Source organism: Pocillopora verrucosa, chromosome 9 (assembly GCF_036669915.1).
Source record: "Pocillopora verrucosa isolate sample1 chromosome 9, ASM3666991v2, whole genome shotgun sequence".
Taxonomy (NCBI): Eukaryota; Metazoa; Cnidaria; class Anthozoa; order Scleractinia; family Pocilloporidae; genus Pocillopora; species Pocillopora verrucosa.
In genome coordinates, this window is record NC_089320.1 from 21,306,858 (window position 1) to 21,330,037 (window position 23,180).

General features: G+C 39.6%; 2 protein-coding genes across 2 annotated transcripts; one reads left to right on the forward strand and one right to left on the reverse strand.

Moving 5' to 3' along the window:
- Positions 1–790: 790 nt before the first annotated feature.
- On the reverse strand, positions 791–11,184 carry LOC131792787 (neuroendocrine convertase 1). The gene is given in 19 exon segments (XM_059110190.2): positions 791–1,105; positions 1,108–1,229; positions 1,231–1,393; positions 1,396–1,413; positions 1,416–1,475; positions 1,478–1,615; positions 1,618–3,202; positions 4,095–4,311; positions 4,764–4,985; positions 5,317–5,417; positions 5,623–5,844; positions 6,214–6,386; positions 6,720–6,808; positions 6,908–6,981; positions 7,437–7,474; positions 8,061–8,169; positions 8,669–8,821; positions 10,603–10,707; positions 10,962–11,184. Coding segments are annotated over 19 exon segments (3,891 nt in total). The 5' UTR covers positions 11,136–11,184; the 3' UTR covers positions 791–977.
- A 1,968-nt stretch (positions 11,185–13,152) lies between these two features.
- Positions 13,153–22,744, forward strand: LOC131792790 (small ribosomal subunit protein uS9m). Its single transcript, XM_059110193.2, has 16 exons — positions 13,153–13,305; positions 13,549–13,617; positions 14,196–14,283; positions 14,812–14,915; positions 15,188–15,250; positions 15,509–15,539; positions 16,280–16,356; positions 16,489–16,736; positions 17,519–17,606; positions 18,093–18,218; positions 18,756–18,786; positions 19,261–19,366; positions 19,751–19,836; positions 20,445–20,525; positions 21,173–21,251; positions 22,371–22,744. Exons 1-16 carry the CDS (start codon positions 13,159–13,161, stop codon positions 22,381–22,383), a joined length of 1,437 nt encoding a protein of 478 aa, XP_058966176.2. The 5' UTR covers positions 13,153–13,158; the 3' UTR covers positions 22,384–22,744.
- The last annotated feature ends 436 nt before the right edge of the window (positions 22,745–23,180 follow it).

Consider the following 23,180-nt stretch of genomic DNA (forward strand, 5'->3'; position numbering starts at 1 on the left):
ATTCAATGCAAAAATATTGTCTTGAAATGCAAATAAGCGACTCGATAGTGGCGAACGCCAGTTAGTAAAAAAAAAACATGATTTGTTAGCCATTTTTCGCCGTCTTAATTAGTAATAAATATTACTAATTAACGCGGTGAAAAATGGCTAACAAATCATGTTTTTTTGTACTTAATTTTACTTTGCCTCTTAAAGTGAAGAGATGATTCAAAGCGCAAATGATTCGATATGAGGCCTTCATTAACAACGTCCTTATTCGCGCCATTAATGTCCCTTTCTACATCTTCGCCTTCCTTAGAAACCTGGTAGTCATTACTGCTGTTATCAGGACACCTCCTATACAAAGACTGAGCAATATTAAATAAGAGTATAAGTAATGATGCTGATAGAGAGGGAAAGTTTTTGCTCTATAATATGGGGGAAACTGGGAAACATACGCAAATAAAATCAGCCAGAATTGGGCCTCGTTTTTCGTGCCAAACCCTTGTGGCCATCTAACGGCTTAAACTTGCCTCTCGCCACAGCACCTGAGGGATCCTGCTCGCGAACGTGTTTTCTACAAGCTGTGATTGCGACTAAACAGACGCCCTATATTTACGTAGGTGACAGAGTGTTCTCGGGGCTATTTAACAGGGAAGGCTCATCATCAGCTTTGAAAGCTTGCAGGATACGTGATGTGTCCTTAGCTTTTATCAACAGTGAAAATACCCCACACTTGTATTACTAATGAACCTGAAGTGGAAGCATCTTTTAAAGCACGATACACCGGACACACATGAATCTTTATTTCTTCATTCGGATAGTATGTAAAACCGTGAATTGATTCACTCAAAGCCCCCAAAACGGGAACACATATTGTTTAGTAGTGTCATGCAGGCCCAACGAGCCTTAGTTAATTTCATGAGCTCGAAAAAAAAGTCAATTGAATTTCTTCCTCTAATCTATGAATAACCAAAGGTAACTTTTCATAAAAATTCTCATTTAGTTCCATACAATATTAAAGTCCAAGACTCCAATATTCCAGAATTATCTTTGCCATATTTATCCGGGTCAACATAGTAACTTTTGTATAGTTTTTCACTATCTGCTTGACGTGAGATCCTCTCCGTTCTATTTCTTCATCTTCTTCATCAAATCCTCCACGTTGTCCTCTGTTGTCATCATCATTATCATCTATATCATCATCGTCATCCTGTGGTGTTCTGCTCCTTACATCTCTAGACATCTCATTTACCGCCCGTAATTTGTGCCTCTAAAAGTTCTAAGTCGTCGATGTCGCCGTGTTTGATATCATCCCGAACACGAGCGAGGATTTCAGCATTTGACTTCTCAGAGGCTGGATCCTTCGATAAACGAGACAGCTGATTTTCTAACGCTTCTTGCAAAACCTCAAATCCTTGCCGTCGTATTTACATCTGAATTATCTTGATCACTTTTTAGTTTACTTTTAAAAGGGCTACCCTCTGGACTATCAAGTTGTCTGCACTGTCCTCCCCAGACGCTAAATTAAGCTTATCAACTGCTAAATAATGAGCTAGGTTTTTGTCTCTGCATCTCTTAGTCGGCACGTTTTTCCATTGTGCTGTTTCTACACAATGTGCCTTTTGAACCACCATGATGCGTTGCTAGAATCCAGCGAGAAATTACAAGAATCTGAGGTGTCTCGGTCAATGGAGTTGAGATTAAACCCAAATTCTGGGATAAGATCGTCATTATCGTCATCATTCTCTAGTACAGTTGGGTTTTTGTCATTTTCTAAGACTTCACCTCCATCATCAGTACTTTCGCTGTACTGGCTGTCATCTTCGTCGCCACTATATATCTCATACGCATCATTTTCTCCTCGACCTTGCGCCGTTATTTTGTTGGAAACAGAAAGGGACGCTTGCTCATCGCTGGCGCCACTACAGTTTGTTGATCCTTTACATCCCGAAATTCCAGTTTTCAAAATTTTTCCAAAGTTTCCGGAACCACGTTCGTCAACATAATTTCCACTTTCCAAACCTCCACTCCCATCCATTCCACTTGCAGTAATATCACTTTTGTGATCTTGGTTATCTTTGAGTATTTTAAAGAACTGAATGTGCTTGTGTTTATTTGAATTGATAGTTCCTTGTTTGGCAGTTTCAAAATGGTCTGACGTTTTGTTTCCACTTGCTATGACTGATCCGTTCGCTCTTTCAGCAATACGAGTTTCCATTTCTGAATCTTTTACATCACTTTTTGTTTTATTTTCAAAATCATCTTTATGCTGATTAATACTGTTCATGGGTGAGTTTGTTTCCTGAATATTTTCGAGAACATCTTTGGAAGACTCAATGCCAAATAGTTTTCCTATGTCAGGATTTTTCAGCGCCTCCGCGGCAATCTTTGACACCAATGGATTTTTCTGGATTTCAGATATCAATTGTGATATAAGCCTAAATGCTCTAGTCGCATTTTCAGACTTGCCCAGTATACTAGCTACAGATGTGCTCTGATTCGTTGCTGCCTTGGGGGCCATATTTAAAGTCACATTTAACCGTTGGCTTACAACTTTACGAGGTTTTTTTCCTTTTTCCCTGCCGTCTTCTATTACCAAAGTGTTTTTAAGCTTTCCCTGGTTTTCGTTGAACATTTTTCTGGCATGAAGTTTCTTAAACATAGCGTGTTTGTTTGGTGCTCCTCTGACATGTTTTCCTTTGAAAGTGTCCATACTTGAATCACTGTTTTTCCCTGTCCAGTGGTGCTTTCCTTTACTCGTTTTAACTTTGCCTTTTGCCCTGGATTTCAGGTAATGCTTTTTAAACTGAGCTAATTTACCCTCCTTAACTTTCGTACGGTGAAGTTTTGCTGCATTATTGAATGGATTTTTCTTCGAAACCTTTTTGTGAATCACTCTCGGAGAAGGTTTATCGTGGATATGCTGTAATTTCTTCCTACGAGAGGACACAGTAAATCTATTTCCTCTAAAAATTTTTCCGGCTGTATCTTCCATCGTTTTCATAATGTGGTCCTGGGCATGGTCCATCTGATCATCAGTTTGCATTTCACCATGTTTCCCAGTTTCGTCCAAGAAGATCCTGGTGACATCTTCCTCATCTCCCCGTGAGTGTTTCTTCAAGTAATGTTCACGATTATTGTTATCATTGTCAGTGATTACCACAGTCCACAGTCCCCTGGGGTCTTCACCCCAGAAATGGACTGTCATAAAGAGCCAGTTCTGTGAAAACAAGATCATGTGTCAAATGGTTTGAGAGGCAATTCAAAGGTAGTTCAGGAAGTTTTTGGAATAACAATGCATCTACTGAAACCGTAGCAACCAATCAGAAGACAATAAGTATCTTTATAAAATAATTCAAATAGTACGCGCGCTCTGATTGGCCATAAAACCATTTTACATGAACGTATGTAAACACGGTTTTCGTTCCTCTTTCATTACTTATTTTATAAAAGAAATGTAAAATGGTTTCCGTGTTTGGTTTCTGTGTTTTCGTGGTTTCCTACGCTTATCTCGTGTTCTCCCAACCTCCCGCGTGTTTACATCAGGCTATATAAACACGGAAACCATTTTACATTTCTTCATTTAAAATGAGCGATAATTCAACCCCGAACGCCTTTTTTCGATGCACATTCACGACGGTCTTCGCCACCGCAGGATTCGCCAATCGATCTAACAGAGAAGTACAAATACCAATCTTTTGTTTTCATTTTATCTTAATCGGCCGAAGACACGAGAGCAACAAAATGCAGAATATTTCTCTCCTAGTTCGTACTCCTAAAACCCGCGAACATGCAAAAGCACCAAAGGCTTTGCAGTTGGCATTTCATCGACACTGTGATCCCATTAACATCACAGGTAAACGCACACATTTTACTGTTTTGAACCAAAAATTGAATAGGTTGAATGGTCGTATTGGTTTCATAACTGCCATCTTATTGGTTTCCATAATCATACACTTATCCCTTCCCCGAATCAATTAGAGAGCACACATTTATTATTGTGCTAATGCGTCCCATTTTTCAACCTCGCTCATGGCCAAGTGTACAGGACGTAACTCCAGCTAATAGGGGTTATTCGAATTAAGAAATGCTGTGACTGTAAAAGAGACTACCTTGAGCCCAAGTGGCGAATGATCATTCCTCCGAGTTGTAAGCATCTTACTCCGTGTCCCGGAAGGAGAGATCAAAGTAATACTAAGATCTCCCCGGTGACGGTGATGTAACGTGATGTTTATTTGCACGTGCTCTAGTCGTCTTATCTCGGAGGGGGTGCTTGAACACGATGACGTGTTTGCTGATAGAAGTAGACTACCAGAGTTTGGGATGAATCTGTCAAGGTTTGAATTAACAAAGCATAGCATTGATAAGTGCTTTTGACAACTGTTGAGACCCCGGAAGTTTGGAAAGGGAAATTCTGTCCAAAATACCGGTCCCAAAAGCATGATAGGACAAGAAGTATGGCTACAACCCCTAGATGAGATGCTGATCCATCGCCGGGCTACCCAAACTCCCCACTCCCTCTTTGACATTTATACATGAGACCTCCCTAAGCAAATTTCTGGTATTTGTTATGGTGCATTTAATTTGCGATAGGACTGCATGATGTGCGATTCACAGCAAATCGTGGCTACAATTATCTATCTGCAGTTACTTTACTCATTGATATTGACAAGTACTATTACTTTAAATGTTGAAAAATGATCTTTTCCAAAGTAATTTCTCCACAATTCAATCATATGACTTTACTAAGTACGAGGACCTAGTAAAGAACGTTGACAGACCTTTTATTACTGTGGGAAGCACCATGACAGATACGTTGCCTGTTGACATTTTTCCACCTCAGCGCCGTCTCCACCATTTTATTGACATCTAATCTACCGAAGCCAAACTTATGATTGTATCTTTTTCCTGCACCGTTGGTCTTCCATCCTTCATCCAATGGACTTGTTACCTGAGAGGAATCTACTATTACGTGCTGCACATCTCTCCACGTTAGCGTGGGGCTGAAATTAAGTCCAGTCACAAGTAAGTAATTCATACGTTTTCCTCCATTACTATCGATTAGGGTGTAGGGTGTTCATGATTATGCCAATTTTAATTCTCCCTTCTCGCCCTTAATTACAACCCACCCCCCTCCCCCACCCCCTCCACCAGAAAACCTGTCTTTGAAGCGAGATGTTTCGATGGAAACGACTTGTAAGACACTATACCAATCGAGGACAAAGACAGAACGGTTGTTTAATTTATTAACCGACGTAACGCAGTGTATAACTGTCTAACACGCAAACACAATCACACATGACTAAGATCAGTAGGTTAACCTATATAACGTACTTTGCTTCCAATACTAGAGCCAACATTCCTGCTGCCAGCGGCGCAGCGGAAGAAGTTCCTTTGAATACCTTAGTACACTTATGGTGCAAATCTGTGGTGACCTTTTAAAGAAGAGAAGAAATGTACATTGCATGCCTTAGTGTGCTAATTTTGTCATGGATTTTGTACACATTATGGTATATTATGGCAATTTTCAAGAGGTCCAAGTAGGTTTTGTTCTCTGTGAAGTCTTAATGACTTGCCAAAAATGCTGTATCACGTGCGGGTAATTTGCTAGAAATCTTCAACACTTTTCAAGTGACTTACCACTCTGTTCTCATCACTTTCTCTATGAGATCCTCCAGAAAATGTGACAGCTAGAGTTGACGCGCAAGTCTCCGTGTAGTATGTAGAAAGTCCATGGTCACTAATGGCGCCAATCGATATGGTGTATATACTGGTAGTGTAGCCATCACAATTGCAGTCGTCATCTGTAAGACCTCCATTTCCAGTCGCCCACACGAAAATGCTGCCTTTGCCACCGCGACCCTGGGGTGAAAAATAGAACTTTTAATGAGACTCGAAGTCTTCACATGGGGCCAGTAAGAAGCGCGAAGCAACGAATAATTCACTCTTGACTGCCTTTCTACCTTGGCGCGAAGCTTATTCACCACGCGTCAACCCTTTGACCTTTGATTAGCTTCTAAAATCTTCCTAAAGGATCAGCTAAGGTAAATTCGCCGATACCTATTTACACTCCTGAGTGGGTCTAGAGAGGCGCTGTGAGAGTAGATTGTCCTAATCGAGAACAAAGTATAGTGACCTCAGGCAAGGCTTGACCTTTCCAATCAAAGTCAAGCTGATTCTCAAGTTACCGAGTTATGCAAATAAGAATAGTGTGAAACGAAATAACTTTACCCGTTGAGTACCAATTTGGAGGGCTTTACTTGCAAGATGACCAGGTTTACCAAATCGCTTGCCATCATCTTTTGGCCCCCAACAACAGCTGTAGATGTCAATGTATTCTGAGCGGTAGCTTAAAGAGCTTCCTTCAATTGTGTCTGTAGCTCTACCGTCCAGCATCCGAATGCCTGCGTAAAATCATGACATGCAATTGATGGATTTTGTTTAACAAGCCGTTCGTTTCTGTACGGGACTTTACTCAAGGCAAGCACAAACCAACGTGAACACCGCATCGATGACTCGTAGTGAGTCCCCTATGCTTCAATGGTTGGTCGAATGAAGAACAACAGCTTTCAAACTTCCATCCACTCTTCTCTTTTACGACAAATTTGAATGTACAAGAACAAGCCATTCCTAAATAAAACCTTACTTGAGCCGGGGAAAGCAAGAGGCCTAGATCGTTATATAATTGTAAATGTATTCACTACCTGATAATGTTCAACAGGGAATGTTAGACTCACCTCCAATACTAGCGTTGAACGACACCCCTACCCCACAGATTCCGTTATCAGCTTCAGCTGCAACTTCACCTGCACATTTTGTGCCATGGCTGAAAAAAAAAAAAAAAAAAAAAAAAAAAAAAGGAAAACCTTCAGTTTGGTTCACTTTCTTGAATAACAGTGGCAACTTTGAACAACTTCATTGTTACCAATTTTCCGGGTTTTGGTCCCGTGGCATTGGATCTCCATCAAAATCATTAAAATCGAAGCTCGCGTCTGGATCCTGAAAAAACGAAAAAGGTGTGGTTTTTTTCAATATTAGAGCCAAAATAGCTGAATCAGTAAGAAAAACGTCATGTACTTCGGGAGGTTCTAAAGGTAAAAAGGATAAAAAAGTGAGTGGAACTCGTCTCTTCGTGTTTCTGAATTTATGAAGAAAGGATGTTTACATTCAGAGTAACAGTGCTTTACTGTTGAAGGGATTTTATTCATGGGAATCGAAATTTGTTTCAGTTACTTTGATTCTGGCTGAATTATGTAACGGTCCTCTTCAGTATTAATCTGTACCAAAAATTCTGATTTGGGTACCGTTCTAGTTTGCATGTCACGCAAACTAGAAGAGTCACAGCTCCAAAGCTGTAAGTCACTTTACGGCTTATCTATTCTTCAGAGATCTGTAGGAAGCGAATCTCCAACGTTCGTTAGTCAACGGGTTTGGGAAAAAGAAGACGGACTTACATAGTTTCTCCTTAAATCCGGGTGAGTGTGATCAAGCCCTGAGAGGTGAAAAGAGTACAACTTATCATGATCAGAGAGGTAATGAGATTATTAACCCTTTAACTCCCAAGATCTCATTAGTAATTATCCTTACTGTCCGCCAAATAATTCCTATTAGGTTAGTTTGGAGAATTTGGTGTGGGATCAATTAGCGATCCCATAATTGATATTTTTCTTTATTATTATCACTTGTCTGCGTTACATTGTATAGATATAGTAAGGAGAAATTCTGTCTTGGTCACTAACGGGATTTAAAGGGTTAAGGGTTTTTTTGTTTGTTTAATAGAAATCAAAATGGAGTATTCGCTTCTCAGGTTAATTCTCGCAGAGAATTACAGGAAAAAGATTGTCTGTTGTCTGTGTACTCTCATCGATGGGGACGCTGGACTATGTTTATTATAATCAGAGGTAAAAACCTAAGATATTCTATATTCACGGTTTTTTTCTATCATTACGAAAACTCCCGCGTCCCAAAGCAAGGCAATGCGGTAGTAACTAGAAAGTGACATGAAAAGGAAAAATTGGGGAGTAAATAAATAACTCGGCATTTCATGGTAAGGCAGTGTGTAAGATCTTATTTCTTACCGTCATCCAGTACTGATACCACGACTCCTTTTCCAGAATATCCACGAGCCCAAACTGGTAACACACTGATATCGACCCCGCTGGGTCCTGAAGACTGTCCGATATTTTGCTAATGAAAACATAAGCCCAAAAGTACCAGTTTAAGGTATGGGACAAATGCATCGTTAAAATAACGAAAGGGATTTGAGCTGACCACTTTGCTCACTATCAAAAACAGCTCACCTAATTTGTTTTAACAACAATAACAAAATGATTAAATAATTAGCATTGACTTTCCATGAAGTAGGCTTAAAATCAAGTTGTTATTTTTCCATGCACACTTTCTAATGCTTGGGTTCGTCTTCACGGTAAATGAATTGCTACTTTACGCATCTAGAGAGCTGTTAAAAGTGCGATGAACTCATTCAAAAACTCGTTTCATTGCTGAGTTGCAGATGAATATCCCTTAAAATCTATTTTTGTTGGTACAACAAGCTTTTGTTTTTTTGGAAATGCCTTCTGACTGTTTTTGAACGAATCTAGCTACGAAATGGGCATTTCCTATCCAACGTAAGGGGCGTTTGGAAATAACGGAGAAGCAACTGACCCATGGTTAACTGACTACTCACCAAATACCATTGATCCTTGAAGAAGGGATCGCGGATTGTGAAAGCGGTATCCTGCCTGAGTGTAGCCACCGATCTCTGTACCAGTTCGTCTTCACCCTGTATGACGTCACGCTTGCTCCGTTCCAGAATTCTTTGCTGCTCCACCCATTTCACCTGAGAGTTAAACACTATACATTATATTTACCTTAATAACTGACTTGAACAAGGAGCTAAATTAACAGAGCTATGGATTGATTTCAGCTCAAACCAGTAAACTAACAGTTTTATCATGGGTACTCGTTGCACCTATATTTTATTAAACATATAACCTGCATCGTTAAGGTGTTTTCGTCACCTCAGTGTCTCTGTTGCCATAGACAAGGATTGTCCGTCTAAATTACCACCTTCGTTTTTGTAACTTAATTGCAGACAGCGACAATGACCTAATTACGACTTTCAGGTGAGTCAGATTAGATATAAATGAGCAGTTATACTGCAATAGGGTTGAAATATTTCAGCAGATTAAATACTGAAGCGAAGACTTGTGTGGCATTGTTCGATATGACCAGAAGGACAATCTTGAATGATTGGATTTATATCATCTATTATCAAAAATTGCTGAAACATAACTATAAGCTCCATCTCCTTGAGGGAAATCTTGTAATTTTGCAGTGATCACAAGGATTTCAATAACTTTTTCCACTAAGAAGCGGCTGCCGATGACATAATAAACGGCTGTATCTGGAAGAGGGATTGTAAGGGGGAAGCTCGCATACGAGCCTTTTCGCAAGCCAGACAAGTGGCGGTGAAAGTCTTTTAGCAGCGATAGATCGCTGATAACTGTCTGTTATTGAAACACCTCGAACAATGGTCATCCGACAGGTCATGTTACTCTAGACGAACTTTGATAGTTTCGTTATTCAGTGGTGTTTACCGTTTGATTCATTGTGTCAATTTTGGTTGAAGAAACATTAAAAGATTCATTCCTGGAAATCGAATTATACCGTGAAGTATAATCAATGAAAGAGACCCTAAGACTTTTCGCGTCGAGGCGTTTTCCTTTTTTTTTTTCGGTGCTTCCAAGAAAAATCATGAACTTCTTACAATAAGTGTAGCGAGTTTGTTCTCAGTTACTGTCATCGCGGAAAAGATTTGGTAATATTAAGAAAAAAAGTCCTTAAAGTACATGAAAAGTGACAAAGAGCTGTTACATTAAGCTCATTTGCATGGTGAACAGGAAATTGAATAACTTTTTCGCTCTTTTCGCATCATAGGCTCGCCTAAGGTCAACACAATTCGTGGAAATTTGAAGACAAATTTATCAAGCTACTTCAGATCTAGACGTGAAACTCGTAGACACCGAGCTAAATATTGAAGGCAAAAATGTAAAATTTTTCCTTGATAAACTTACTAGAGGATGTGATTAAAGTTAAAAAGCTAAGCCGGTAATCAGCTGATTAAAAAATCAGTTGCAATTAGCTAAATGTGCGAAATTGACTCAAGTCCAAGCAGAGTTTTCCCTGAAGGTGTATTTACGAAGTAAAGACATCTCTGAGATATGTGTCAAGAAGCCGGAAGGTTTAATCAAACTTGTCGGAAAATTTCACGAGTCGATAATTTTGTTGTCAGAAGACAGTGGTAGTAAGATTTACGCTCTCTTAAGTCTCGTGGTGACTGCACATTCTGAGCTGGTGTTACTACAGTCACTGAACAATTTAAATTTCATGAACCACAAACCGTAAATCAGTCAATTATTTTGCACAGTATCAGTGATTAAGAAAGATGTTTTTAACCTTTTCCTCTCGGGATTAATAACATTAATTTTTGAGTTAAGTTACAAGTGCATGGTTTAGGAGGGTATCTTTTGAATATCCACCGGTAGCAATCTGTGATTAAATTCAAATCCACCAGTAAAATAAAGAGACAATAAAGAGATACACAGATATGAAACTTACTCTTGGCTCCGATAATAAGGTATCGCTGTGATCATCCAGGCTCCGCCGCGATCTCTCTCGAACATTATGTTTTACGAAATGGTAGTATCCCGGAAGACTCCCTATCTAGAAGACACAAAACATCAACAAGTGCAGGTTGACATTTGTTGATCCTAAGGAAGTGACATGGCTTCTGGTACCTCACTGACCTTCATAATAAAAGCAACCAGTCTTTGCGCCCGACCCAAATAGCAAAACAAATAAATCAAGCGCTTAATCTTCGCGCACAGAGATTAACGCTCGTTTAAAACAAATTTGCTCCGAAAGCGATCGAATCGCTGCAACTTTGACAGGGTGGCTAAGGCTCCGTATCAACCTACCTGTCCCTGATTTACAAAGCCGTGCTTTTGTGCGATATTGTTCACCGCCTCGAAGTCGTCATTTTCGATATGAACGGCCCACGAATTAGTAAAATGTACTTCTCCGTCGCTTTCTTCGTTTGTGGTCGCTAATCCAAACCAGGCCAGAAGAAAGACGACCACAGAAGCTTGCATATCGATGTGTCAGACATTGGGGATTGCCTGATTATCCTGGAACCATTTGATTTTGACTTCCGTTCATTTCCTATTCTTACTCAATGCAGCTAGCCTCGCTTTCGTGCGGCTTGAGGAGCGATGGAAGACATTACTGACTTCCTAATATGGTAACTTCATGAAAAGGCGCGAAAGGCAAAAACAATATTGCATAGTAATTCGACGTTTTCAGAGCGAAACTCGTTCGTATTAAGGTGAATATTGAACTTTTTTTAAATTTATGTTTAGGAGGATATTGTACCATTATATTTATTTCTTCTTTGTACATTCTCTTTGGCGCAAGTCTTGAATTTATCTGAAACTTGTTGATTTGTTGTTGACGGTGACAAAGTGAAGGGTTCTTTTACATCAAATCAGTGTAACGTAATAAAGCTTTCTTCGTGATTAATCTTGATTCAAATTCCTTGGTATAACCTGAGTATACACCAAGTTTGAAGCTTTGCTCTCGGCCAATTCAGTTATTTTATCAACCTTGGCTTTAAGGGTATCAATTACTGACCCGTTTCGCATTTCTAGGTCGGGTAATTTGTTCAGGGCGTATTCAATGAAGTAAACCGATGCGTGAAATATTTTCCACTTCTAAGCTGCTACGCTTACACGAGCGTGATACTATTAAACACAGTTGCCGGTCAACAGGTAGCTCGTTTATTTTTTCACAAACATAGTGAGTAATTTGAATGCATCACTGATGCGTTCAAACGAGAATTTTAATTTATCCTAGATAATTTTACGGTTAAGCTTTTGGTTACGGCGGATTTCAGTTGAAAAGAAAACCTTGGTTTAGGGATTTTTGCAAACAATCATATCAGGGAATTGAAAAAATAACGTAGATCGCGGATCGGACGGAATTTTTGTCTCCTATAATGGATCGACTGTCCAAAATTGAAGTTCAGATTGTGAATCCCATCGTTCCTGTCTTCAGAGTCTTCAGTCAATCTTGGAGCTTGGAGTGTATATGTTCGGTCTTTTGTGGACTTCAGATTTCATTCTTTGGCCTTTAGAGAAAGCTAAAAAAAAAATGAAGAAAAAAAACAGTTTGTAATGCTATAACGCTACTTTCGTAACCGTGGGTTCGGGCCAAAAAATAGCGCAGATCGGCAAATGTGCGTAACCCTCTCCAGTGCCCCCCCCCCCCCCCCTTCACTCTTATCATATGTCATCATCACTACCATGTCCAACCGAAAGTTGCCATGGGCAGATCCAAAGGGATCAGTTAGAACAGAAAAATGGTCAACTATTAAAACTTCATATTTGATAAAATACTTCTCCGAACGCTGCAGAATTGCTAATGGAGTGCAGTGGCTGCAGTCATTTCAATTTGGCGGTGAACCTGTTTGAGATTATTTCTCATGTGCCGCACTTATCTCTTATCGCATATTCTCTCTGATATATAAAAAAAACCGTTTTTTTTATATACTGCCCTTATTATTCATAAGCCTAGATGTAAATTATGGAAAAGATATGAAGGAAAGTTCAACTTGGCATCTTCCAATTTGTTTAACTCTCTTCTGCCGACTTGGGTTGTATAAGCTATGGTGGAGGAGCTTTCCTTCAGAGTAAGATGAGATGAATCATCATATTGATAAGGGGAGGGGGGTGGAGAGGCAGAAGAAGTACAGAAGTACATAAGTTATTAGATTGGGGGTTACGAGATGCAATAGTATTTCCGGTAGGTCAGGCAAGAGGTGCAAAGTAGACATACATAGGGATGCATCAGGGGCGAGAGAAAACTTATTTTTTCTTGGTTAAAGGAGATCCCACCGAAGCCATCCGGCTGCCATCACATTGATATAGCCGCAGATGAACTTCTTAGTTTTAATAATTACCTAATTTTCTTACGAAATTCTTTGTTTAGGACGAATTTTAGGGATTGGGACTTCTTTTATAGCTATACAAGTTACGTAATGGCTTATATCAATGGTTCTGCAAGACAAATTTCCGCTGAGTAAAGTCATTTTTGCGGGCTCCAATATTTTAATCCAAGATGGCGTCCGGAGTGAGATTTGGTGCACGCTTTTGTTGCCGAGCTTATGCATCTTCATTTTGTTACTCCAGGGCGAGCAGAATAAACATCAATACTTCAAAATATCTTTGGAGATGTCCAACAGCTTGTGTCACTAGTACATTAGAGGTAATGTGTGTAAAATCAAACTTTTCGATTCTTGAATTTGATTCGAGTTCAATTAATTTTAAATATTTTTGATGCCGAATCGAATCGAGGATTGTCTATAATAAGCTTATACCAGGGACAAAAGTACTGTACGAGTTCTTCTGGAGGCGAAATTTTAAATATAGCTGGACATCCTTTTTGCAAATTTGTTTCTGATCAGCTGATTTTTTTAGTGAACTTTAAACATCGTATATTGCTTTGAAGGTTTCAAATAAAAGGTTTTATGCAGATGAAAAGTCTTCACGTGCGTCAGGTGTTTTAAAGTTTTCCCAGGTAAGTTTTAACCTCCCTTCATGTACCTTTGTTTTCCTGTGTTTTTGGATACCAAGAGTACACACCTATGCAAAAAGGGCTAGTCACGTATAAGCGATAATTTTCAGCTCATCTTCATAATTTCATGCATAGAACAAATAATTCTAGTTTTTTATTGCAGCTAACTGGCTTGCCCTACACAAATTAAGAGGTATTCATGTAATCAAAAGTGGATCAGAACACTGATGGGATCATTTTAGGTGGACTACGGATCAGACGACTGATTGGTTTATAGATTGGATCACTGATCGTGACCCTACATTGGATTAAGAAAAAGTAAAATGAATATAAGAAAAATTGAGTGATAGAGCTCATTAGTAACAGAAAATTTAAGGAAGCACTAACATGAAGTCAATAACCTACAAGAACATGTCCTCTCAACAATGGTTTATACTCATATTAGACCTAGAAACTGTGTGTTACCTCCACAAAAATTCAGTGTGTATTTTGTGTGGAATGACTTCCTTTATTTACAGGGAAGCTTGCCAGCATTTAATGATGTTTTTGAGAATTATTAAAATTAATAATTGTGTTTTCAGTACTTGATGCAAGAAAACTTTAGGAATGCTGTAGAGGGTATCGATGTCTCAAGTTCTACTGGTTCAGAGGGGGAGCAGGATGATGAAGGTTTCTGTTTTGTTTTTTAATAAAGATATCCAACACATTTCTGACACACTCCATAAATTTAATAGTTAGACAGACACTTATTAACCCTTCACACCCAAACATCAGTATGCATATTCTCCATAATGTTCTCTATACATTTCCTAAGTTGCTGACAAGGAGAATTTGTTTAACAATCAATATCTTATTTAGTTGGTTGTCATTTCCTTTACTCTTCTGACCACATTTGATTCAGGTGTGAATTTATGAGGAGAATTAGATTTTAGTCACTCCTAGGGTAAAAAGGTCAGATACCAAGTAATAGGAGAGTATCCTTTAAATGTAAACTTAAATTTCAATTGGGGCCAACTAACATTTTTGGTCTTATGATGAGACATCAGTTGAAAGTAAAAGAATGAAAGATCTTTTTACCTGAAGAACAATCACAGCCAAGACATAAAAAACTTTGAACATTAATGAAACAAAGGAAAAGGGTTCTTTTGGATAGTATTATACAACAGTGACCTTTTGCAATTTGTGTTTCACACCCAGATCCATCAATGCAAATGATGATTGAGAGATATGAAAGGTATCACTTATGGTTGGCAAAGTTGATGGGGAAGGATCCAGAATCGTTCAGCCTAGAGGATGCGCAGGTACTGAGTATAATATACGCTTAATGTCTGTACCCTTGGGAAACGGTTAGCTTTGTTTCAGAGAGCCCTGATGTTTCTTAGGATGAAGTCCAGGAAAATGTTGAGATTTATGCTTAAGTTTTTTGTTATACACGTAAAAGACAAATTTATTAAACGAGCAAAAAATGGATGTTTATGAACATCACAACTTTATTTGTTTTTTACACCACAAATGTACCTCTGGAGAACCATGTTTTTGTATTTACATGTTTTAATCATTATTTTATTTTTAGGAAGCAGTTGAATACTTGTTACCATCTGGATTGTATGCTAAGGATTGTCGTCCTACCTTTGAGGTATCAGCAACAGCTCTACCTAAAGTACAAGTGGGCAGTTATAAGCTTTCCATATCTAGATTGTGTGAAAGCTTGTTGTATCAGGCATAGGAAAATTTATGTGAATTAGTTTTGTTTAGCATCAGGTTTGTTTCTGTATGGTAAGGAAAATGGCACAGTTTTCTTAGACTAAGTGCAGAGTAGAGTGAAACAAAACAAAAACATTTTCTGTAATGTTCAAGCTTGCTCATATCTACCTCTGTTTTTACCCTCTCGTAGCACCCTAAGACACTTTACAGACAATGGACAGGTACAGGCATATATATCACTTGTGTCTCTACGTACTTATATTTGTGGCTATTTTTTATGTTCATATTCATTTTGATATCTAGCTCTATCTTATGTATTTATTATTTTCATAAATATATTAATTTTATATCTATTTTGTCTTGTGCAACTGACTATAAAGATACACTTCTTCTGATTCTTTGAAGATTGCTTCATGTTTTTCTGTAATCACTCTTCTGTCTTATTTTCTTATATGTCTCTTAAGAGGAAAGATGACTTAGGAGAAAGATGTTTTATTCTATTTACAAACATGTTGTTATCAACATTGCTGATCCTAGCAGTATGCAGGATGCATGTCATATGTACTTTGTAATAGACCTTGCTCACCATGGAGTCTCTGTGGCTCAGTGGTGAAGCATGGGGACTAAAACTTTTTTTCTTTGTCCCATGTTCACAACAAGATGGAAAACATCTTTCTCAATTTCTTTGCTAAGCTCAAAACCTACTATCTCTCTTATTCTAGTTACAAATAATCTCTTTGTCTATACTAAGTGCTTGGGTATGTCTTGGTAAAAGGGGGGCCTGTAGCTACAACTTTTTCTTCTTTTCATATTCAAAATTCAAATTCTGAGTAGTTGTCAATCTTTATAAGGAGATCAGGTTTTAAGCATGGATAATCTGATTTCTTGTGAAGTAAATTTACCATTGACAGAGTTGTACATATAACATTGATTTTTATCCCCTTTGGATTTTTGCATGTAGGGCAAATGGATAAATCTGGCCGTCCACAGGCTGCAGCTTTTTACACAGGCCAAGTTGGCTTCCATGATTTGTTGTTTGTAAGTATTTCCCTCCCTTGGTACAGCATATAATTATGCATATTAATATACTGTAGGCATATATTTTAAAAAACTCACAAGTGAGGATTTCAAATTATATTGTATGATACAGTGATGATATTTGTCCCGCAGGAAATTTATGAGCTCACAGCCAAGTTGAATGCTCTTGACAAGACTGCATCAACTGACAGTGGTGCAGCAGAAAAAGAAGACATCTTGGTGTCCGGTGATGACACTGAATCACAATCCAGTGATTTAGATAGTGCAGGTTCATCTGACAGTGATAGTTCGGAGGCAGAAGACCACTCGTCATCGAGTGATGAAATTGAATTACATGCTAGTGATGTGGAAAGTGCAGATAACATTGCTGACGTTTGGAGGTACATAGCTTGTTTCTGGCGTAGAGTTAGTCAATCGGTGCGATAGTAGCGGCCGTGCGAAAACCAGGGAGGTTGGGTTGGTCGACCGCGCGATCGACCCAAACCCATCTCGTTTGCCACCGTTTACTGTCCCGCTTCGTTTTATCAACTGAACAGAGGGATTAGAGGTACACGAATTCAACAAACTGATGGACAAGTATTATTTTACAGCTGGCTCTGCGAGCTGGAAAAATTATACGACCGCTGTGACTTTACTTTGTATGGGCTAGGGTGCCTTCTTCCCCGGTTGATCCTGCAGAAAAAAATATCCCCTAGCGGACATTACCAGTGAACTTTTTTTTCTCACAAGAAGATGGTTACCGGCGGTATTTACAACTAAAGAGTTACAAACGCGTCTTCATAAAGTCAAATCAAAGAAAACCACGACAAGATTCGTGAATTATCTGCCAATGTTTGAAGTGTAATCTCTTTCTCATACAATAATCTTTTATAAAAACTAAGCTTGTATGGTTAAATTTTTAACTCCCAAGATTTGATTGTCTAGTATCCCCTCTAGCTGCTACATATTTCCTTGTAAATTAGTTTCGAGAAATTGGTGTTAGATCAAGATAAGAAGAAGTTACGGACTTAGATTATTCTTTGACAAACGGCAAATCTATGACATCTTCCGTCTTCCGTTTTTTTTTTTTCGGTATTTTTGTTTATCTTAATGCTTTTTGCATATGTTTCAAAACCTCTACAATGTGTCCTAGATGCTGATGCATGTCCCTGTTATTTCACAGCAAAGAGAACTGGAGTCGGAAGAAGATGAGATGGATCAGCAAATTTGAACTGGAAAGGCAGATCGGTGAACTGCTCCCAGATAGAGATGTAGGTTACTCGTAGTATTTGTACCTAACCCGCGCACAAGCTTTCTTTAGGGGTGAGAGCGTAAGAACTTTTACCCAACCCACCCTCGGGGAGAATTAGCCTGCTGTTCATAGAAAATGGGTACTGACAGTGTTGACAACAACAGTCACAAACGCGTCTTAGGCAGTCAAAATAAAGAAAACTACGACTATTTTCGTGAATGTATTTGGCAATTTTTGAAGTGTAATCTCTCTCTCTCCATACTGTAATGTTTTTCCAAAAGCTAAGTTTTTAGGTAAAATTTCTAACTCCCAAGATCGGATTGTTTTACACATTTCCTTTCGCTCTGACGAAGGGCTGTCGATCGAATCGTCAGCTTTGAAACTCTTCATGGTGGCCAATTTACATTATTAACTCAGTTGATAAAACCAAATTATCAGTTTATTAAATTTGTCTCTTTGACTATTTACTACATGATAAGTGGTCTGGTTTTTTTCATCAATACAGTTTGAAGTTATTCTACATCGACTCAAGAAATTAACCAAGCACCGAAATGCAGATCACGCAATTCCTTTTTTACTTCGTTTCCTAAAAGAAATACCTCTGCCAGGAAAAGAACAAGTGATAAAGGAGGTAAGTGAATTTGACTAGTAACTAGAAGGTGCGATCGTCCGCGTGAGATTGATCCTGAACAAGGCAACCTGTTCGGCAAATTCGTTCCCAGGGTTCCCTCTCTTCCTTCCTTTTCAAAGGATGGGGGGGGGGGGGGGAGAAGAGGGAGAGATGTTCCTGGGAACGAATTTGCATGAGCGGAAGTCTTCATCAGAGCGAAGCGAAAAGTCAAGCGACTCTGATGATGACTTCCAATCTCGTGGTGAAAAGTTCAAGCACAGTCATCGACGACATTCCTTTTTCAGGATGGACCAGGAAGATCAAGAAGTTCTCTGTGCTTTAAACTTACTTGTTACTTATTTACTTCAACTCAACAATTAATATTCTTTTTGATGTGGATTGCCTTATGTGATAAGTAGGTTTTACAAGTTCATGGTCCGCTCTTGATTTTTTAGCACACACTCGTATGGTCTGAGTGACTCAGCAGCAACAGAGAACAGTTGGCTAGATGAGAAAGTTCCATTATTGTGTAACTAATCTTTTCCCCCTTTTTGACAGCTTAATGAAGACGGGGAAGCTTACGGAGAAGGTAGGTCAAACAGTGTTTAACCTCAGTTTTGTGGGTCAATTAAATTGAAATGATCTCACACCGTTTGTATTGATCACTTCAGAGAGCATCAACAAAATTTTTCGGTGTGTTGGACTTGTACTTCTTTTCCATTGGTTATTTCCTCCCCCCCCCCCCTCCCCACTTCTCATCGATGGCTTCTTTTCCTCCACTTATGGCACGAATACATTTTCCTGTTCTTTCCTTCGTTTTTAGCCATGTTTATCCACGATGTTCGTGGCAGCCGTTGCACGCTTTTCAGTGCGTGGCATCAAAAACGCTGATGACTACATGATGGAAACTTTTTGATGTGTCAAAAAGAGGGAGAATTTCTCCTCTATGGACCGTTTGCTTCGATACCTTATTCAATCCAACAGAAATAATGCCGATGAAAAAATTTTTTATTCATAACAAACGCAAACAAATGATTTGTTCGTCTTTTAATGCATACTCCAGGTGACCGCAAAAATGCTACTGCAAGGGTATGGGTTAAGAAAGGCTCGGGAAACGTCACGGTTAACGAAGTGCCTTTCGTCAAGTATTTTCCCAGAATGGAAGACAGGTATGGTATTTGTAATCAACTCTTTTGTCGGCTTCATTAAGCAGTTGATGGCTCGAGTATCTACAACCGCTCTTAGTGAAAGCATAGCTTGCGAGCAGGCCCTCGTTATCAGAGATGCAGTTTGCCTTTTGCTTTTGCTTTGCGTTCCCTTGGGCTCCTTGTAACATTTACCGTTGCTGTTATTGGTTGCTCGGAATGTTTAGGTTTTTGTCCTACGAGACTCAATCGGAAAGCTTCAACTGTTGAGCGACAGGTCTCAGTTACAGCATGGATGAGTGTACAAGGCCCTGCGAAATATACATTTTGATTCCGCACCGACAATTTTCTTGTCTCAGTCGTTTTTTTTTTTTTACAACTTAATTCTCTCGTTATCTCCCATTTTAGAAAGCAAATCATGTCGCCATTCCTCGCCATTAATGCAGTAGGTGACTATGATGTGAGAAGTGAAGTTCTTGGAGGAGGACACTCAGGTGAGAAATTCCGTCCATTGGTTAGTCTTCACTTTGATTTTTCCCTTTGATTGGTCTACAAAACTCGCGCCATTGACTTTCTCGACCAATCGAACGTAAGACGGAGACTAATTGCTACGTGATCACTCGCTTGTCTCGCGCGTCAGGCAGTTTGTTGTTGTTGCAGATTTGTCTTTCTTTGTGTTATTCATCCTTATTCTGATTTGCCGTTGCGATAACTGTGACTCTGGTTTGGTTTTTTACGACACTATATTATTTAGTTGTACAATTTCCATCCATTATCATCAGTAGAGAAAGAAGACTAACCGATGTAGAATTCCAAAGGCTATTTGAAACCAAATCATTTGTTACTGCCGGTTAGACTTCTTAACACTCAAACGGTTGGTTCCCTCGCCACGGTTTTCGGAATTTACAACAAACTGGCACTTGCTACCGTAGTTCATAATAATAAGGTGCGGAATAAGGCCATCTTTAACATTTGTTTCCTGTCCGTTCGTACAAAGAAAGTGAATGACTGGGAACCCTGGGAACTCTGGGAACTAAGAAAGGTACATGTGTTTGCTAATACGCTGTAATCTCATTTTATACTCTTGATTTTATCCATTTAGGTCAGTCTGGTGCTATCAGGCTTGCTATCAGTAGGGCTCTTCTTAACTTTGAAGACAGCTATTTGGAATCACTTGAAGAAGGTACGAGGCTCGTTTTGTCTATTTCTATCTTCGATTCGTAATTAGTGCGAGCCAAAATATGTCAATTCCCCTCTTTGTTACGGGAATTTCTGTAGCTTTTCAAGGCTAAGGGTAGGTTTTTCCGTCGTGTGTCAGGACCAAAATTCGAAAGATGAAAGGTGTTACTCTGGGGCCAGGGTATCAAAAATACAAGATGCGGGTTCAAGGAGGGGGAGGGGGAAAGGAGGGGGGACGGAGGGGGAGGGGAGTGGGTGGGGCAGAGGCGGGGCTAGTCATCGAAAATCGTCGGTGAGTGGAATTAAATCTTTTAATGGTAGTTTTTCCCTAACCCTGGGAAAATATCAGAAAGGCAATATTATGCAAGTGGTGGAACAAGGAGGGTTGGATAGGATTCGCTCTGAAGAAGAGCTAACGATCGTAACGTCAGCTTAGAAACACTTTACGATGAACAATTTACATTATCAGCTCAACTGATAAAACCTAATGTTCTTGTTATACTCCCCTCCCCTCCCCTCCCCTACCGCAGTTTCTTTAGAAACTTACTCCATTTATTTAGTGTTAAAGAGGGACATGTTTACCTCAGATTGCAGATGACTAGGTTAACAAGAGAAATTTTAGTAGAAGAGCTGCTTTTGATTATTTTTCAGCTCATTTATTGATGAAGGATCCACGGATAAGGGAGAGGAAGAAGCCCGGTCAGAAGAGAGCCAGAAAGAAGTTTGCCTGGTAAGACGCAGAAATGTTTTAGTTACTCCATATTACATTTCTTTTTTTTTTTTTCTTTTTCAGCCCTTTAGTCTGCTAATGTTAGAAAGGAAGGAGTAACACTTCTTTTCCAGGCGATAAGTTTCGTCGAAGTAGGAATGTGTCCTTAATGACCTCTTCATTGAAGGTTTAAATTCCTTGTAAGATGCCACATTCATGGGGCTTAGAACGTGAAGAAATACCCCACAGGTAGCCATTATTTGTAGAAGCTGACTTGTCCCCCAGTCGTACCCATGGCTAAAACAGTCAGCGCGGTCGACATGATAGCGTGAAATTTGATTAGAAGAAGAAAGCAAGAGAGGGTCTCACCTTTTTTTTTCCATCAACTATTTCCCACAAAACGCTCTCCAGTGCTCTGCGTGATATGAAGACATCTGAAGACATGTTAGTGTCAGAACAGGCTTTAGACGGCCTTTTGAGTGGGAAGAGAAGGGGAGGTTACCCCTTAGATATCTTCGAAGGAGTTTGCTGCACGGTAACCCAATCCCCTGACCCTATTTCAGACTAAAACATCCCCTTTTCACACCCGTTTTCAAATTCAGGCATAGTGGGACATCCATAGCTTGTATGGGCAGTGCCTCTTGCCCCTTTCCCCGTGAGTCCAGTATTAATGAAAACTACCAAGCAGCTATTCCTTAGTTGTATATTTTCCTCCCCGGCCGTTCCCCAGATAAGTCTCTTTTCCATGCAGTCCCAAAGGGAAAGCTAATTTTGAATTTATAGCGGGGCTCGCAGAGCGCAGCCCCATAATTATACAAAATAGTAGTAACCCATCAAGCCCAAAAAAATTTGGTTGTACGGCCGTACGACCGTACAAGGTGCTACTTTTAACATGCGTGGTCAACTGTACCGCGGGCACGCCAACGCCACGGCTTTGTCCAGTAGTCCAATGGTCAATGCACTGGGCTCCGAGTCGGACGACCCGGGTTCTAGTCCTGGCCGGGGCAAGGCGTTGTGCCATTGAGACGTGCGGGAAAAAAATGCGAGCTCCGCTTTTAAGCTTGGCTAAATCTATATATTATTCCAGTCCTAAATGCTTCTTCTATTTTCTCGACCACATTTTGCTGTATTCATTTTCAGGGTTAAACGATAAAGAGCTGAGCTTTGTTTTGCGCGGAGTGGCAGCAAGAAGATCTACAAAAACCGGGGAGGAAAGACTGTCTTTCCTCAAATATGTTCAGAGAATGAAGAACCGTAGGACGCGACGTCAGGAAAATGAATTCGTCGATCTTTCAAGTTTTGGCTGGAAACGCTCACGAAGTCTTCAAACTCCAACTGCTGCGCGCGCAAAGAGTAGATTGTTATGGCTTAATAGATAACTAGAACGTTATCGCTGTGGAGGCAGGAGACACATTTTGAACTTTTACAAGACCCTAGAGATCATAAATTGTATATAAACGTTTCAATTTGAAATATTTTAACTGAAGATAGTAATAAATCTTCATTTACGTGGATGTTTAGTTGGCATGTGCCGGAAAATCACCTCAGTTGTTCAACGCATTCAGTTAAATGTCGGTAGAAACAGCAGCAATCCTCCGTAAAAGCGCCTGTAGAGATGCTAGACCAAGCACTACATTGTAAAGGTGACTGGATATTTGCCCAAATTTCCCAATCAAGACAAAGAATGTTGCATTAACTTGCCCCCTCATGCCCACAAAGCAGAAGCAAACCCTTTGAAAACGAACACTGTGTAATTGTCTTGACGAAAGACGTGACAGTAATACTGTGATAAGGAATATTCAGGGGTACCTGCGCTTTGCCCCAGCCTGATTGAACACGCCTACGTATTTGGCAGTCAACTCTGCTTTATTTTGTGTTAATTTTTTTCCCGTTTTCGTTTCGTTTTGATTTGTTTATGCATGTTCTGAGCATATAGTTCAGAATCAAAGT

Bases quoted from the DNA above. Each gene is read 5' to 3' on its own strand.
- LOC131792790 (XM_059110193.2), top strand. From the start codon at position 13,159: ATGGCGTCCGGAGTGAGATTTGGTGCACGCTTTTGTTGCCGAGCTTAT. The intron at 14,916-15,187 runs GTACTGAGTATA...TTTTATTTTTAG, and splicing joins TCAGCCTAGAGGATGCGCAG to GAAGCAGTTGAATACTTGTT. The intron at 19,367-19,750 runs GTATGGTATTTG...CTCCCATTTTAG, and splicing joins TTTCCCAGAATGGAAGACAG to AAAGCAAATCATGTCGCCAT.